At 30.0% G+C, this 17,133-nt stretch overlaps 1 protein-coding gene and 1 long non-coding RNA gene across 2 annotated transcripts; one reads left to right on the top strand and one right to left on the bottom strand.

Moving 5' to 3' along the window:
- Positions 1-494: 494 nt before the first annotated feature.
- LOC112727097 (protein BOLA4, chloroplastic/mitochondrial) lies at positions 495-2,879 on the bottom strand. Its single transcript, XM_025776725.2, has 3 exons — positions 2,358-2,879; positions 1,942-2,009; positions 495-826 (listed from the first exon to the last, which is right to left on the bottom strand). Exons 1-3 carry the CDS (start codon positions 2,634-2,636, stop codon positions 676-678), a joined length of 498 nt encoding a protein of 165 aa, XP_025632510.1. The 5' UTR covers positions 2,637-2,879; the 3' UTR covers positions 495-675.
- Positions 2,880-14,356: 11,477 nt separating this feature from the next.
- Positions 14,357-16,688, top strand: LOC140177296 (uncharacterized). Its single transcript, XR_011869115.1, has 2 exons — positions 14,357-15,988; positions 16,223-16,688. It is a non-coding gene; the product is annotated as an uncharacterized lncRNA (long non-coding RNA).
- The last annotated feature ends 445 nt before the right edge of the window (positions 16,689-17,133 follow it).

Below are 17,133 nucleotides of genomic sequence, written 5' to 3'. Positions count from 1 at the left end.
TAGTTTAAACAATAAATACTTATATTAAAAATAATTTATAAATAAATTATTTTGTGTTTAGTTTTTTAGTTCTAAAAGTACTTATTTAAAAAAAATTTGATAAAAAACTTTTTATTATGAAAAAGATTATTTTTTTTAATTTCTCCATAAACACTTACATAATTTCTTAAAAAGTTAAATTAGATTTTGAAAATTGCACTAAACATTAATACTATTACTTTTCATAAGTTAAAAACTCAAAAAATAACTTTTGAAACTTCTCAAACGCACCTATGTATTGCACCTCCAACAATCAACAAATTGTAACATGATATCTTGTGATTTAATAACATAATGAATACTGGATGCGCTATGTCAAATAGATAAAGAAAAATGAATTGTATTCCCTCTCAAGTTTCAATTCAATATATTGAAAAGTGTAATTGTAGAACGGCAATATGAGCATCAATTGAAAAAGTGATGCGGGTGGATTGAAACATTTTGGACCATACACATTTGAAACTCCCTTAAACCTTTTGGTATATTAAAGAATTTAGGAACTCTCAAAGTCTAAAACAGAATACTGATCGCCAGTTGCATGTGAACATATAATGTAATCGCAGTAATAAGATTATTGATTCATTCCAAGAAAGCCTACAAAAATTATTAGGTGATCAAGATTCCCGTGAGCCTTTATCATTTTGTGGCAGCTTCGGCAGGGGTGCGAGTTGTCATCTGATCAACTGCGTGAACTGTGCTCTGAAGCTCCTCCCATATAGCTTTATACACCATCCTTTGCCGATTTACAGCCGATTGTCCCTCGAAGGCAGTGGATACAACATCGATACTGCAATACCAAACCACAAATTAGAGCTATGTTCTAGTCAGGCCATATAACTGTGTCAAATGCAACTGTCAACTACATGGAGCCTTTGGCTAAGAGACAACTTTTGATCAGAATACACATGCAACCATATATTTGAAATTGTCACTATTTTCAGTTTGCCTTGCATTTAGTTGTTTTTGGTAGCGTTCTATTTTATCCTAAAAAATTTTGGAGAACAGGATTAGAACGACACAAGCAATCTGCAATTACCAATCAACATTCTACATAGGCTCCAATAGTTGTTATGCAAGGAACAAACATATTCATTAAATTCTTCAGAGGCCCTAGAAATAGTTGGATAGCAAAAGGTTTATATATGATTTATGATAGACATGCTGAAATTAGGATGTTTAATTATGTGAATATCACCAGAGGATGTGTTTGATATAAGGGTAAAAATAGATAGAAATTTCATGAATGGATTCTAAATGTAAAATTTACCCCTCACCTTGACCCCATATCAAAGTCACCCATAATGTAAAATTTATGGTACTATTTAGTACATTTTGTTGAAATGTCATGCTTGCATTAAGTATGTTTCAATGGCTAAGATTGGACAATTGGCTTTTATTTAATGCACATTAGCTAATCTTTTACAGGGCTTTCCTCAACTAAAAGGATTAGACAACTTTGTTTCATTCAAGCTTGAATCTTTATCAGTTGTTCTCTAAATCCCTAGAATGTGTCATACCTATTGCGATGATCTAGAAAGCACAAAAACGTCATGTTTTGTCATCCATGGAGAAGTTACCACAACAGCATTTTGAATGAAACAAAATCTTTTAAGGAGAGGTAATTGTCAAAAAGAGAATAATCTTTTATGTGGGCTGTTGATTCCATGATCCGTGTCAAACTTGTTGTAAGGACTAATTCTATATATTTTGCAAATCTTAGCCTCTTGTGTAAGGATCAATGTGCTACACCCCTTGTATGTTTCTAGTTAAAGTTTTCAAGTGGCTCTCTACTAATGTTTGCTAGTAAATAACTAATAATTGATAATATATGTTAAAAATAAAATTACGTTGAAGTGATTTGCAAAACAAAACTTCACTTGGATGGTTGAAGAAAATGCTTACCTTACATGGCGTCCATCACCATAAGCATCTTTTACGGTGACTGATTCAGCATTGAGTTGATCCTTTATCTGTCAAAACACATTACAAATTATTTAAGATTGACTGATTCAGATACACAAATGTGAGTAAAAACGGAGTATTCGTGGATCATAGCCGTCCTTTTACCATATTTCTCCTCCATTTTACATTAACATTTTCAGTAATTTTCATACAAATTTTTGATAATCCATTGATCTTTCGTAATAACCCTAATTTCACTGTTCCATCCTAAATACCATATCCAATTTCCCAACCCTGTTTCAGTGTTAATTGGGGAAAACAAATTAAGAATAAAAAAACTATATAAATGGAGGGAAAGGATAATTATATAATTAGTGAATAACACAAGATGAATAATAAATGAAGAAAGAAAGAACCTTTTTCTCCATGGACTGCATGAGAGGGGAGTCAATAGAACCAGGGTCATTGACATGGGTGGCGCGTGTAGAAAACCTGCGAGTGGCGGCGAATAGAGAAGAAGAAGCAGCAGAAGGAGTGGGAGGAAGGGGTGAACGATAGCGTGATGAAATGATGGAATTAGGGTTAGGAGCAGAAGGTAGAGTGAGAGAGGGATGAAGCTGAAGGAGAAAGGGAAGAGCTTGACGGAGAAGTGTTGTGGTGGCGTTGGATGAGAGTGACAACATCTGAGGACGCATCTTTTGTAACTAACTACTCAGCTGCTCCTTCCTTGATTCGCCGATTATTATTACAGAAACACTCGTCTTCTTGCAAACAGGAACGCAATGTGGATGCCAAAACCATGTGGTGCACATTGCACAACACTTCCCCAACTTCATATTTTTTCTATTTTTTTTTTTTTAAGGATTTAAGTACTCCGGTTACGAAAAAACCAAAATAAAATACTTTTGTTTTTTTATCTGAATAAATAAAAGAATACTGAAATTGTAATGTCATCTATATTTTATATACAATCCTTGCAATTTTTTCTAACCATAATAATTATAAATTCAGTTTAAACCATTTTTAAAAAATAACTTCATTGATCTAAATTATTGAAATTGAATATATTGTAAGCATCATGGATTTTTTATTCTAAAGACTAACTCTAAAGTATAATCTATTTAATATTTTGTATAGTTATACATTTATAATCGAAGTAGTGTCTAATTTGTTTTTAAAATTCTCAATGAAAATTTCATTATGAATCAAATTAATACATCACTTTTAAAAATTGATTAAAATTAGTTTTTGAAATTAAATTTTGTGAATTTTTGTTAGTTTCTATCTTAGTTATCGTTAACATAATTGGTAAGTGCCAATTAGATATAGGGTATGTTTGGCAAATCCGTTTGAAGAGAAAAAGCACGTTTAAGTTTATTGAAAGTTTTAATTTTTTTTTTTGCTAACTTTTGATTTGACAAACGCAGAAGTGATTTTGTAATCAAAATTACGTTTACAAAGAAACAACAATTTCTAGCTTCTGCGTTTCACTAACAGGCTTTCAGTCATTTACACTAAACATCTATTTTTTCTTTTACTAATTTTATCTTTTAGACATGTTATTGTATTATTTATGGAATTCTTATTATTTCTCCCTGTATGAGCTCTTTTTTCTATTATTTATTATTTTTATTTTTTTGTTAAATTTTTATTTGACATTATATACTCTTATAATTGTGATTTTTGTATATTATATTTATTATTATCTTTTCATAATATGATTTATTGATCCCATTAGATAAAGTAAATTAAACAAAAAATTAACCATAAATAATAATAATAGTAAAAAATTATAGGTGCTAAAAAAGAATACTAAAAGAACTAAAAATATATTATATAAAATACATCATCAAAAACTTTTAGATTTGTTTCGATCTCTACCAAAATAAATATTTAATTTTATTATTTTTAGTATTCTTTTTTATAATTATAATTCTGGTATATACAATTTTTTATTGTAATTTTTTTATAACACAAATTATGATTCCATTAAAAAAAGACAAATTAAATAAAAAATTAATCATAGGTATTAATAAAATCATAAACGTTGGATTCTAAAATAATATTAAGAATAAGATTATTGAGAGTATTAAAATAAAAATACGATGTAAAAAAAATACTAAATTAATATTTTTATATTAATATTTAAAATTTAAAAAATATAACATATTTGATAAATACTCTTATATATATAATTTATATTTCTTATTTTTAATATAAAATATATTTTGCTAATTTTTATATGTTATTTTTATTTTAATAAATAAATATTAATTTTATTATAAAATTAATTAATAAGATTATTCAAATATCTAAATTAAAATAACTGGATAATATAAAAAAATTATTTAAATTGATATCTATTTTAGTAATTTTTCATCTAAAAGTAATTTTAAATAGTGTAATCCAAACAATATTTATTTTACCATAAATTTTATATTATAATAGTGTTTTAATTTAGTAATTTAGATTCATTTTAATCTCTCTACTAATATAAAACCCTAACTCTCAATTTACAACACTTTCATCATTTTCACATTTTCTTCTTCTTGTTTGTTGAAATTTATGTGTCCTTTAATTCAGTTCATATGAGAGTCTTCATCACTTCAGAAATTCATATCAAAGACACTTTTATTTTCAATTATGTTGATTTGTATATTATAAAAGGATAAGTTATATATATTCCACCTGCTCAATTTATGTCTAGGTGCACAATCTTACACTCAAGTTGAGTGAAAAAAAAAATAGAAGAGATAATAAAAAGTCAAGGTCTTTATTAGAAAAAGTAAAAAAATGTCACAATATTTTTTCAAGGAGTATTTGAATATAAATTAGACTCATATAATTCATCTGCATAAGGTTAAAAAGTAAGTAGAGACATATTATTTACTCAGATAATGCATTTTATTATTTTATTGATATTGATTCATTTTCAATCAAATATATAATTAATTTTTTATGCTATATTTTGTATAAAAAAATATGAACGAGTAAGGCATTTTTTGAGAACAGACCCAAACCAATCCAAACCAATTAATTTCAGATTGGATTGGTTTTGGTGGTCGGGTACCCAATTAAATCTTAAATTTAAAAAAAAAATTGGGAGAAAAGAAAAAAAATTTTCTAACAGTAAAATTTAGAAACAGATATGATTAATTTTAGCAATATCAAAACAAATCATATTTATACTCCAATTCTTTTTTTAAATTCACAGAATATCAACCCTAAACCAACAGATTTACAAAAATTAACCAACAAATTCACAAACAAACTCATAAAAATCCACTAATAATAGAAGAGAACATTAACCCTAAACTAACAAACTGACAAAATTTAACAATCAGATTCACAAAAAATGAAAAGAGAACAAATTGAAAATGAGAAAGATTGCTGAAGCACTGAAGCATAAGAAGATTTCTAAAGCATTGAAGCAGAAGAAGAGCCAACAGTGAAGACGATGCTGACGGAGACGATGATGCTACCGGAGAATGCGATGTTGACGAAGACGACGATGCTGCTGATAGAAATGACACTAACAAAGTCACTGACGGAGAGGAAGCTACCGTGAGAAAGATGTTTACATTGAAGAAGAAGATGATGCTACCGGAGAATGCGATGTTTACATTGAAGAAGATGAAAGGGGGTGACGGCTATATCTGTTAGGGTTAGGAGTTTGGGGAAATTAGGGTTTAGGTAAAATTAGGTTTAGGGGTAGTTTGGTAATTTCAAATAAAAATAGGGATAATATAGTAATTGGAAATAATTTGTAATCCAACAATAATAATATATAGAAATACTATTTGCTCATCAATTTTATAAATTAGTTTCAATAAAATGTTCAAATCCAAAAATTAGAAATAATATACTTAATTTCTTTATTTTCCAAAACAGTAGTATTAATATCTTAAAATATAAATTATTTAGTCCAAATCATATAAAATTCTTATTATTTCATAACTACCAACTTAATGATTTAAATATAGAAAATAATCCAATAATTAAAAAATTGGATAATAATCTTAATTTATTTCAAATTCAATTAATCAAAACTTGCTCTAATTATCTTTAATAAAATAATTTCTGAAATTAAGACTATAAATAACTATATGGTTTGAGGCTTGATCATCATAAGAGTTTTCAAAAGTTCTGGGTCTTACAAAGAGTATTTACAATGATTCTTGAAGATGCTCGTACTCGGACTCCCTGACCCAAGGTCAGTATTATGTCAAGACTCGTTTCTTAACTGCACTTTACGATTTTCGTGCGTTGCATTCTCTTATTTCTTTAACTGCTATATGTAAGTTGAGACGAGATGAGAAAATACAACACACCTGAAGACTAGAAAATAAGATAAGGACCGAGTACTAGCACCTGTTTATGGGTAAAGAAAATTTTGAGGGCAAAATTTTCTTTTAGAGGGTAGAATATAAGAACTCTAATTTTTGCACCAACGCGAGTTTTTCTTAAAATAATATTTTGAAGCGATTAGTTTTATTTTGACAAGTCGACTTCGAACTCCGAAGTAAAATAAATGGTAATATAATTCAATTATTATGTTATTTATTTATTTTACTTGCCCTAATTATAATGGAGCCTGGATAATAATATTATTATTATTATCAAATTCGACTTTTACCGATATAAATAATTATCGGTATTTCTTAATGAGTTTAGAGTTGTTAAAATTTTATCAAATATCTTTTAATTTCTAAGTTACTAATATCATTTATATTAGTAAATTATATACATTTAACCTTATATATATTATTATTATAATTATACTAACATTGTTATCATTATTATTGTTGTTGTTACGCAATTATCATTACTATTATTACTACTATCATTATTATATTAACATTACTATTCTTACCATATTATCATTAGTATATTATTATTATTACCCTTAGTTTCATTGCCGGTTTCATTAAAGAAACAAAAGGCAAGAAAGAAAAATTAAATAAAGCTTATGCATGCATATACATATATGTATATATATATGACCGAAGCCAAAGAAAGAAAATTGGATGTCTTTTATATATATATATATATAATTAGGCATGACACCTAATCATTCCCTTCATATCAATCTTCATCATCCGGTCACATTATTCATTGCATGCAAACGGTGAGGAAGAGAAGAGAGTGACCGAGAGAGAGAGAACCATAACCCCACCAAATTTCTCGCTCGGATTTCTTACGATTCGTAACTCCAATAAAAAATTTAATCCGGTAAAAGTGTTTGTATCCTCATCCTTTACGTGTTGGCGTCATTTTTGATCGGTGGAATTCGACAGTGATATAGCTTCCCTACTCCTTAAGTTCGGCCAACTGGAGTTCTAGGAGGCACAGACGATTCCGGACGTTTTCTTCTTCGGCAGTTCGGTCAGAAGGCTTCTCTGGAGTTTCGAGTATTTTGATTTCATACGAAAGTAGTGTTTTGGTAAATTCTCATTAATTAAATTTGAGTTGGATAAGTGAATGATTGTTGTGATTAATTATTGATGGAGTTTGGTTGACTCTATATTGAATTTTGTGGATATATTGTTATATGTGATTAAGCTTGTGATCTGGTTATATTTGTGCTGCCTAAACTGTGATCATGAGATTGATTTGGGGCTGTCGTTGTGTTAGTTTGAATAAAATGGGTGAGGTTTAATGGCTGACGAATTAAATTAAAAGTTGTAGAAAAAATCGGTAACCGAAAAAGCTCGAAAAATGGATTTAAAATCAAGTATATATTTTGAAAGGTCACACGAAAATATTTTGGTTTTGAAAGAGTTTTTGTTACCACATTAAATATTATTTTTGAATATGAAAATGTAGTTTGATAAAAGATCGAGGTTATTTTTAGAAATACGAAATTAAATTAATAATTTTTATAATGCTGGGTTAAAAGTAAAATATTTAAAAGTTTAAAGAATAGAACATTAATAAGCATGTTTTGATATAAAAATAGTAATGATAACACTCTTTTATTCTTAAAACTAGCATTATTTGTATCATTATAATATATTAGTATTTTATTTAAGACACTTAGGAAAAGGCGAGGGAATAATGTGAGGATGATTTATGAACGATAAGAAAGAAAAAAGAAGAAAGAAAAGAAAAGAAAAGAAAAATATTAAAGAAACCTCTACCACAGAAGAGTAGAGAGCAAAGATTAAAAGAATCTAAAGAACCTCTGCCACAGGAGAGCAGAGAATAGAAAAGAAAAGAAAGAAAGAACAAAAAGAAAAGGAGAGAAGCAGAGATGATTGTTTACCTACTGAAAATGAGCAAAGATATGGTGGTGAGTCCACCGTGATTTGCTTTCCAGAGATACATCAGCCAATCCAGGGGATGGTTGCACCTGTAAGACAGAGGTTGCTTACAGAGGTTATCGCTACATACATTTGCTAGAGAGAGCCTCACCTGTAAGACAGAGGTTGCTTACAGAGATTATGTTTGCATACATCGGCTCAAGAGAGTCGCACCTGTAAGACAGAGGTTGCTTATAGAGGTTATGACACTGGAAACCAAACTCAGACAAAGGTTGCTGAGTTACGTTGGGAGCGGGTCGAAACCGACAGATGAGCTCATTACATGCACTAGGGATAGACATGCATCATGATTGTTTGAGCATATCTTCTATGAATTCTGTTTTCTGTGATTGTGTATGTGTTGTGTTTGTTTTCTCTTTATGTTCTTTAGTTATTATGTTTGATGCGTGATTCGGTTGTTGCTGCTGACTGGGTATAGTATTAAAACGGACTTAACTAACCACCCCGACCCTACTAAGAATTCCTCAGTTCTTACCCCTGCTCTTCCCCCTTCGGATGGAAACAGGAGCTCTAGTTAAGATTACCCCTATACATACGAGGACCCAGCGAAGAATATGAAGGTGATAGAGATCTCGCCTTTTGGCTGCAATGATCGATCAGAGACAGTAAGAGTTGGTAGCGTATTTTGGGTGGCACTTATAGTGTAGCGTAGAAATTTTAGTTTAGTCTCTCTCTTTTGGATAGATCCACCGAGAGATTAGGAACTGTAACTACTGGCTAGGCTAGTTTTGGGCGCCAGCTTAGGGGCTTCCTTTATGGACCAGGGACCCGGAGTGTTAATTATGTATATAGTAGCAAGATATGAAGGGTTGTATGCTAACTCATGATATATATAGTAGCACCTTTATATGTATGTATGATCTATGATATATGTTATGTTTATATATAATGTTGGCCTTGTGTATGCTTTATTTGATTCCTTACCATGGTTTGTGTATGTTTAATTAGCTGTCCTCGTAAATCTTTTTATAAAGTAAAAGTTTTTCAAAAAATTTGATAGTGCGCTAATTTGATTACAGACTTAATAGTAAATAGTTAAAGTTTTGGGTAAGCAAGTTAGTGACACTCGATTTCCAGTATGATCATGACGTACTGAGAATTGAGTCGTTACATATAGTAGTGCCAACGATGATTTAAAAGTGATCCATCAATTATCAATTATTATTTAAAGGGATAAACTGTGTATTTTTGTTTTGTTTATTATCATTATCCCCTGATGTTCAGCCATTAATCCATTAATTATTTTTTTTATTGAATAGTCATTCCTCTGTGGTGATGTGTGTATATGGCCCTGGTGGGCCCAATAATTCTATCTACCAGTTTTATCCATTAACTATATTTTATTATAACATTTGGTAATTTCGTAACTTGATAGTTTGATGGTATTAATTATTTAAATCAGTCCCCAAAAGATTTTAGAATTGGACATTCAAGTCCCTAAGAAAAATTAATACACAGATCAATTCTCAAGATTTTACTCCGGCAGACAAATCAGTCTCCAGTTCATTTTTTGGCAGAGTAATTACCCATATCAGTCCCTAAAGATTTTAAAAATGGACATTTTAGTCTCCAAGAAAAACTAATGTACAAATCAATCTCCAACGTTTCTCTCTGTTAGACATAACAGTCCTCCGTCCAAAAATAAAATAAATAAAATAAAATTATTATTATTAATTGCACAATAATATTGTACTATTTTTTTGTATTTTTTGAAAAAAAATAATAATAAATTTATTCATTAAATTCTTATATATATATATATATATATATATATATATATATATATATATATATATATATATAAGAATTTAATGAATAAATTATTATTATTAATTGCACAATAATATTATACTATTTTTTTTGTATTTTTTGAAAAAAAATAATAATAAATTTATTCATTAAATATATATATAGTCACTCAATAATAATAATAATAATAATAATAATAATAATAATAATAATAATAATTAGAGATTATTTTACAAAAAATTTAAGGTTAAAACCATTTGATATTTTTTTATTTAATAAAATTAAAAGATGTCCTATGTAAAAAAAATATATATGTTTGTATTAAAAAATATGTATTAAAAAAATATTTTAATTTGAATTTATATTAAATACATATTTTTCTTAATACAAACATATTTTTTAAAATAGTACATCTTTTGATTATATTAAATACAAAAATATCAAATGATTTTAACCTTAGATTTCTTGTAAGATAATCTCTAATAATTTTATTGATTATTATTATTATTATTATTATTATTATTATTATTATTATTATTATTATTATTATTATTATTATTAATTACATAATAATATTGTACCATAATTTTTTGTATTTTCTAGATAAAAATAATGATAAATTTATTCATTAGATTCTTATATTTGTATTTATATTTATATAGTCACTCAATAATAATAATAATAATAATAATAATAATAATAATAATAATAATAATAATAATAATAATAATAATAATAATAGAATTATTAGAGATTATTTTACAAGAAATTTAAGGTTAAAATCATTTGATATTTTTGTATTTAATATAATCAAAAGATATACTATTTTAAAAAATATGTTTCTATTAAAAAAAATATGTATTTAATATAAATCCAAATTAAAATATTTTTTTAATACATATTTTTTAGTACAAACATATTTTTTTTACATAGCACATCTTTTAATTATATTAAATATAAAAATATTAAATAGTTTTAACCTTGAATTTTTTGTAAAATAATCTCTAATAATTTTATTATTATTATTGATATTATTATTATTATTATTGAGTGACTATATATATATATATATAATGAATAAATTTATCATTATTTTTGTCCAAAAAATGCAAAAAAATATAGTACAGTATTATTGTACAAATAATAATAATAATAATTATTTTATTTTTGGATGGAGGACTGTTATGTCTAATAGAGAGAAACGTTATACATTAATTTTTCTTGGGGACTAAAATGTCCATTTTTAAAATCTTTGGGACTGATCTGGGTAATTACTTTGCCGAAAAATGAAATGGGGACTGATTTGTCTGCTGGAGTAAAACCTTGGGGATTGATTTGTGTATTGATTTTTCTTGGAGACTAAAATGTCCGATTTTAAAATTCTTAGGGACTAATTTGGGTAATTACTCATTTTTTTTACAATTTCAAACCCCTTGGTTATGCTTTATTATAAATATCATTGTTACCTATAGCAATTAAATATCAGTCTAAACTCTATCGCTTTCTCATCCCAAATATTCCCCACCATTCCCCACCCTTTTCTGTTTCCCCAGACTTTTCGATTTATCTTTTATCATGCGGTCGCTTTCTTCCATAATTCAAAAGTTTTTTTTTCATATTAGTGGACCATGGGTAAGTAACTAAATTGGTTTAATTATTCTGTTGGTCCCTATAGTTTCGCGAAATTTTCAATTAGGTCCCTATACTTTTTTTCTTTTTAATCGAGTCCTTGCACCAATTTTTTTAATTGGGTCCTACAATTTTTTCCTTTTATTTAAGTTCCTGTACTAATTTTTTTTTAGTTGGGTCCTTATAAAATTAAGCCGATTACTGCTGAGAGGGACCTAATTGAAAAAATAAATTAGTGTAGGGATCCGATTAAAAGGAAAAAAAGTATAAGGACCTAATTGAAAATTTCGCGAAACTATATGACCAACAGAATAATTAAACCAACTAAATTTCATATTGATACACATTTATGTGCATACACACACGTATATTGCTGCATGTTGTTAACAGTTCGTGGTGATGCTTTTACCTAATTTGGAAGGTCCATTTTCATACTGAACTTCTGATATTCTTACTTTCATTATGTCATGGATGTGCCTTTGTCCCTCTACACAGGCTGGTGAGAATGGCGATCCAAACCACGATTTCTATAGACTTCTCTTTCTTACATTAGACCCTGTTGCCGTATGTTTTCTTTTGCCTAAATCTCATCCGTTATATAGATTTTCAAAACTGCTGATTACGCCGATACTTTCATGGGTTCCATTGTTTTTCATTTATTTTCCGGCAATATCTTCTTGCATATTGGTTTTCAGGTTCATTTAATTATATATTAATATGCAATAGCTTATATATAAAAAATACATATAGATATAATTATATGCTCTAAATCATATATATATATATCTTATGCTCAAATACATGTTTCTATTTACATTTATATTTTTTTTTGCAAACGTGTTTACATCTATTTATCAATTGTAAATTTATAAAATAATTTATTCATGTGTGTGTGCGCGCGCCTTTCATCATGAACTGGGTAATTTCATGATATTTAAGAATAATCATGGAAATGAGTTTCGCGTTATGTTAGATAAGGTAGGACACAATACGTTTTTTTCTGAGGGATTCGGTTTGATGGTTGCCGCCTATAATATTAGGCACGGGACTTAGTTGCACGCATACTACCAAGGTGTTGGAACTCTTTAAATTTCTATAAGCAACCTTGATGGAATCCAGATTGTTTATCCGAAACCACACACACATAGCAACTCAACTGTTCCGAGGCCGGTAAGAATGGATCAACGTCGCCCAGACGCCCTTTCTCGTGATGTGTTTCGTACGGGTGACGTGATACCTCCATTTGCTCTCGAATATACTCCTCTCCCGTCGCCTGCATTGAGCAACAGAAATGGCAGTTCGGACTACCGAGCCAACAGCTTTGGATGTCCTATATACTGTGCATCAACTGGTTCCCGAACAAGTCCGGTTAGCCGTGATGACATCATGTCACCAAGGCGAGCACAAAGTCCACCGATTATACAAGGTAAGTGCCGCAGTGAGTTATCTTTATCAACCGGCAACTGCGTTCGTGTATGTGCCTGTCATAGTTCTTTATAACGCTTATATGCAATTACTATTTTTTCGGTTGGGATTATCTAAGTCCTTTCGTTTATTGATTATGTGTTTAGATGCAGATCCGGGGAGTTTTTCTGAGTGGATTCGTCTGTAAAATTCCTTCCGTGGTTGCTGAATGATGCTCCGAAGCATGTTTAATGTCGTAGTTATTTTCCTTTACTACTTTTAGTTCTTGCCAACTTGATACTTTGCTTTGTTATGGTTAATGTTTTTTGGCTTTCGTCCTCAGGTTCATGCTTAGGTTGTGTTGTGGTTATTGTGGATGTGATTACATGCTTTGTTATCTTGAAGCATTGTTTTGTTATTTGGATGTTGCAACATTTGTGCGTGCAGTGCAATCTTGATGCAGGACATTAAGCTGGTAGATTGATTAGAGCTGTTTAAACACTGTATAGTTCCAATGACTCGGATAATAGTATTGCATGTAAGTTATTTATACATGGGCTACACGCCTACACGTAGATATAAATATATGAATCCTTATATCTATATACATATACATACAGATTTAATTATAGTCAGATTTAAATATTGATATATATATATATATATATATATAACTAATGCATTAACGTCATTGTGTTCAGCTTCAGTAATTTTGATTGTGAGTGCTAACAAATTGGCGTCCAATGTCCTTAACTAAATGCGACGCCCCCGTTTTTTGTTATAATGTTAACTTTTATTTTTTTTTCATGGTTCGCTCGTATCTTTGATATCAGTTGTTTTCAATGCAACTGAAATCGTTGGCAACGTTGACCAAATTTGTCGCCAGTATTATATTTAGAGGCTCCACCTAATTATATTGATCCGGTGGTGTGCACACGCGGTTTTGTTGTTACATATGCCCACAAAAAATGTGTGATTAATCTGCCTATCTTGGATTTTTTGAAATTTGGTTTATTTCTCTTTAATTAAATATTATTTTAATCCTCCTTATCAACAACAGAAATGCAGATGAGACATAATTGATTACTAATTTTATGGGTGGCATACGCAGCATTTATGGAGATGCAACTGTTGCTGTACTTGGTTGCATAATAGATACAGCGGATGGGGTTACCTCCCAGCAATTTATATCATTGTTTCTTTGCATAAATGTAAATTTATTTTATTTATTATATATATTAATATCATAGCTTTATCTTTATATGTCCACATTCGTCTTTTAACTTTTATCTATTTCCGTAAAACTATTTTTTATTTTTGTTATTTCTTGATTCGTTACTTATTATTTATTTTTTTATTTTTAATTTGTATTTATGTCTTATCTATAAACTCTTGGTATCTAATAAGCTTACCTATGTTGTTATCAATCTATTTAATTAGCTTATGTATTTCGCTAGCAATCTATCTGTATATCTATGTGTGCAACTAATGATCCCTCAAATCTTTTTAACTTTTTTATTGGTTTTTTTAATGGATTCTATTTTTTTGTGTGTCTCATCATGCTTTCATTTTATTATATTCAATGCACAAGTTAATACTAATAAATACATCACCTTAACAACCTGTGTCATTCAATTAATGCTCAATTTCGTTTGACTTATGCATGCTTCTGCGCCGAGTCTTTTTTACCAAAGAACAAGAATAAGCCAATTGGTGCGCTTCCCAAATTGCCTTCGTAGGATTCTTCTCTGATCTTGCATTTCTTTTCACAAACGGTGAGTGCTCTAACTTTTCATATCTCATGTGTCAGCTATTGTTGTGATTTCTCCGCGCTTATGCAATCTATTATTTTGTGTTGGCTGGGATAAACTTTCTTTCTAACTTTCTTGGTGGTACCATAAACTTAATTTTGTTATCCATCATCGTGCACACGCCGTTTGGCCTAGCTGGATGCTTCGTGTCAACTGGTTTCATGTTGAAGATGTTGCTTAATATTATGTTGGAATTAGCTCTGCAATTGCGATCTGCTTTTTTTTGTTGTTGACGATTCACATGATTTTGCTTTCGTTGGGGCATAACTCTCTCTCATCTGCCAGTTTTCTATTTCAGGAAACATGTCCAACTCTTCTGCGTTAGGCCTTGCATGCAGATGCATGGTTTTTCGTGTGGACCCAATTTTGGTTCTTTTTTTACTCTAACATGATATTAGCGTCTGTTCCAGGGATTATCAGATCATATATGAACAACTTTTTGTAGTAACAACAAATTTTTTTTCAGGCCACCGTCGCTCTTCCACATAATTTTAATAGTCAATTCCGGGATGAACTTTCCGCCGAGGTTAAATTCATTAATTACTCAGGTCATCAATTCACCATGGCGCTCCGAAAGACTCCTTCTCTTTGTCTCATAGTTGGGGGATTGACTTAGTTAATTCATGCTTATAACATTAAGGGAGGTTTGTTGGTTTTTCCTGGCTTATGTTGGCAACGCGGAGTTTCTTATCATTCATGTGTTGCGCGCTCACGCACATTTGGTTGATGATGTCCTATCGGTGGACGAACCATTTTCTGTTAATGAAATTCTAGGGGAAATATGTAATTTTCCCGATTCTTTTAAATCCATGGTAGGTGATGATGAGGATTTTTGCTATCCAATGAGTTTCATTTGTATTTGGTTTCTCCTTTACACCTCAATGGTGATGCATACTCGATCCAGTTAGCATCTAGCGTAGAAAACATGCCAACCTTTTGGTTATTCTGGAGTTATATTTGACCCCCTGGACTGCGTTTGTCCTTGCATCTTTTGATTATCGTGCTCTTAGTTCAATCTTTGGTCGTTATTCAGTTGTTTACCCAGGAATTCTGCCCAGATTGCTACCAAATTGGGAGGTTGTTGTTGTTGACAAAAAAATTTCTAAATATCAAGCCGATGAGTATATTCTGGTGAGCTTTTCTTGCATGATTCCGTTGCTTTGTGTCTGAGTTTTTCTTCACTTTCGTGTTTAAAGTCTAGATAGCGACATTATTATTGTATAGTATAATATCCTATAATTGTTGTTGACAGTCCTTGCATCCCGTGTTTGTTTTGTCCATGATTTCTGTTACTCTCTCACTGTCGCATGTTAGGAAGTCATTATTTTCTTCAAGAAAACACATTTTGTTTACTTTGTTTTGTAGACTCTCTCCATCAGTTTTGTCGAAAGGGCTTTTTGTGTGAAACCTGCTCAAGTCGATGTGGTTGACGAGGCCGGAGTTTGTTACACGGTGGATGTTCGCTCCAAATCCAGTTGGCCCCAAGAGTGCTATCTTGGAAAGGGATGGAGGTCTTTTTGTCACCACTATATGCTTCAAATAGGGAGCATAATCAGACTAATGGTTTATTCCCTAAAGTACTGGCGTGTGCATTGTCGTGTGTTATCTATTTGATATTTTGTTGAGTAATACAGAAAACTATGTACACAACATTAACTGTGGATACTGTTGTTGTGGGTTTGGGTCACAGATTGGTGTTTGGTTTATTCATAGTGAGGTTCGGACCATCCACCGTGTGTGTGTTAGGCCATACTTAGCAAAAAATCTTCTTTTCATCAACCTCAAACTGCAAATTAAACACGATTGAAAGTGAGTTTATTTTAACCTGGTCCATGTTTTCCATTTTAGTGTTTAAGTTCAATATATTTATAATAGAATCAATGTGTTGTTTATAGAAATCAAAATGACTTATATATGAAAATTGCTTAAACAGGTGCTAATCTAAATCACTTTTAATATTGTTAGTGGTTGAAACACGTTTTAATTATTTTATTAACTCATTTCTAACCAAATTATTGCTGTCGTATTAAATTAAAGTTCCATGGGAGAATTAAGCACATATGTTTCTTATTGCAAGTAAACAAAACTCGAAGCATATTAACATATAAAAAACCAGGAACAAATTTCTATCGTTCCAGTTTAAATTTACTATCGCATAATTAACCTACGTCCACTTAGATCGATACACAATTATTATAACAAAATCTGTTGCAATGCAGTGCAAACAATAATCTACCAAAAAACTTAACTAATTTCACAATGGTGACCGCCGTCGT

The sequence above is a fragment of the Arachis hypogaea genome, chromosome 12, assembly GCF_003086295.3.
Source record: "Arachis hypogaea cultivar Tifrunner chromosome 12, arahy.Tifrunner.gnm2.J5K5, whole genome shotgun sequence".
Lineage (NCBI taxonomy): Eukaryota > Viridiplantae > Streptophyta > Magnoliopsida > Fabales > Fabaceae > Arachis > Arachis hypogaea.
Note: the sequence above shows the minus strand (reverse complement) of the source record. Positions and strands in the feature narration are given on the sequence as shown.

Bases quoted from the DNA above. Each gene is read 5' to 3' on its own strand.
- LOC112727097 (XM_025776725.2), bottom strand. From the start codon at position 2,636: ATGCGTCCTCAGATGTTGTCACTCTCATCCAACGCCACCACAACACTT. The intron at 2,010-2,357 runs GTTCTTTCTTTC...GTGTTTTGACAG, and splicing joins TGCAGTCCATGGAGAAAAAG to ATAAAGGATCAACTCAATGC. The intron at 827-1,941 runs GTAAGCATTTTC...TTGGTATTGCAG, and splicing joins GGTGATGGACGCCATGTAAG to TATCGATGTTGTATCCACTG.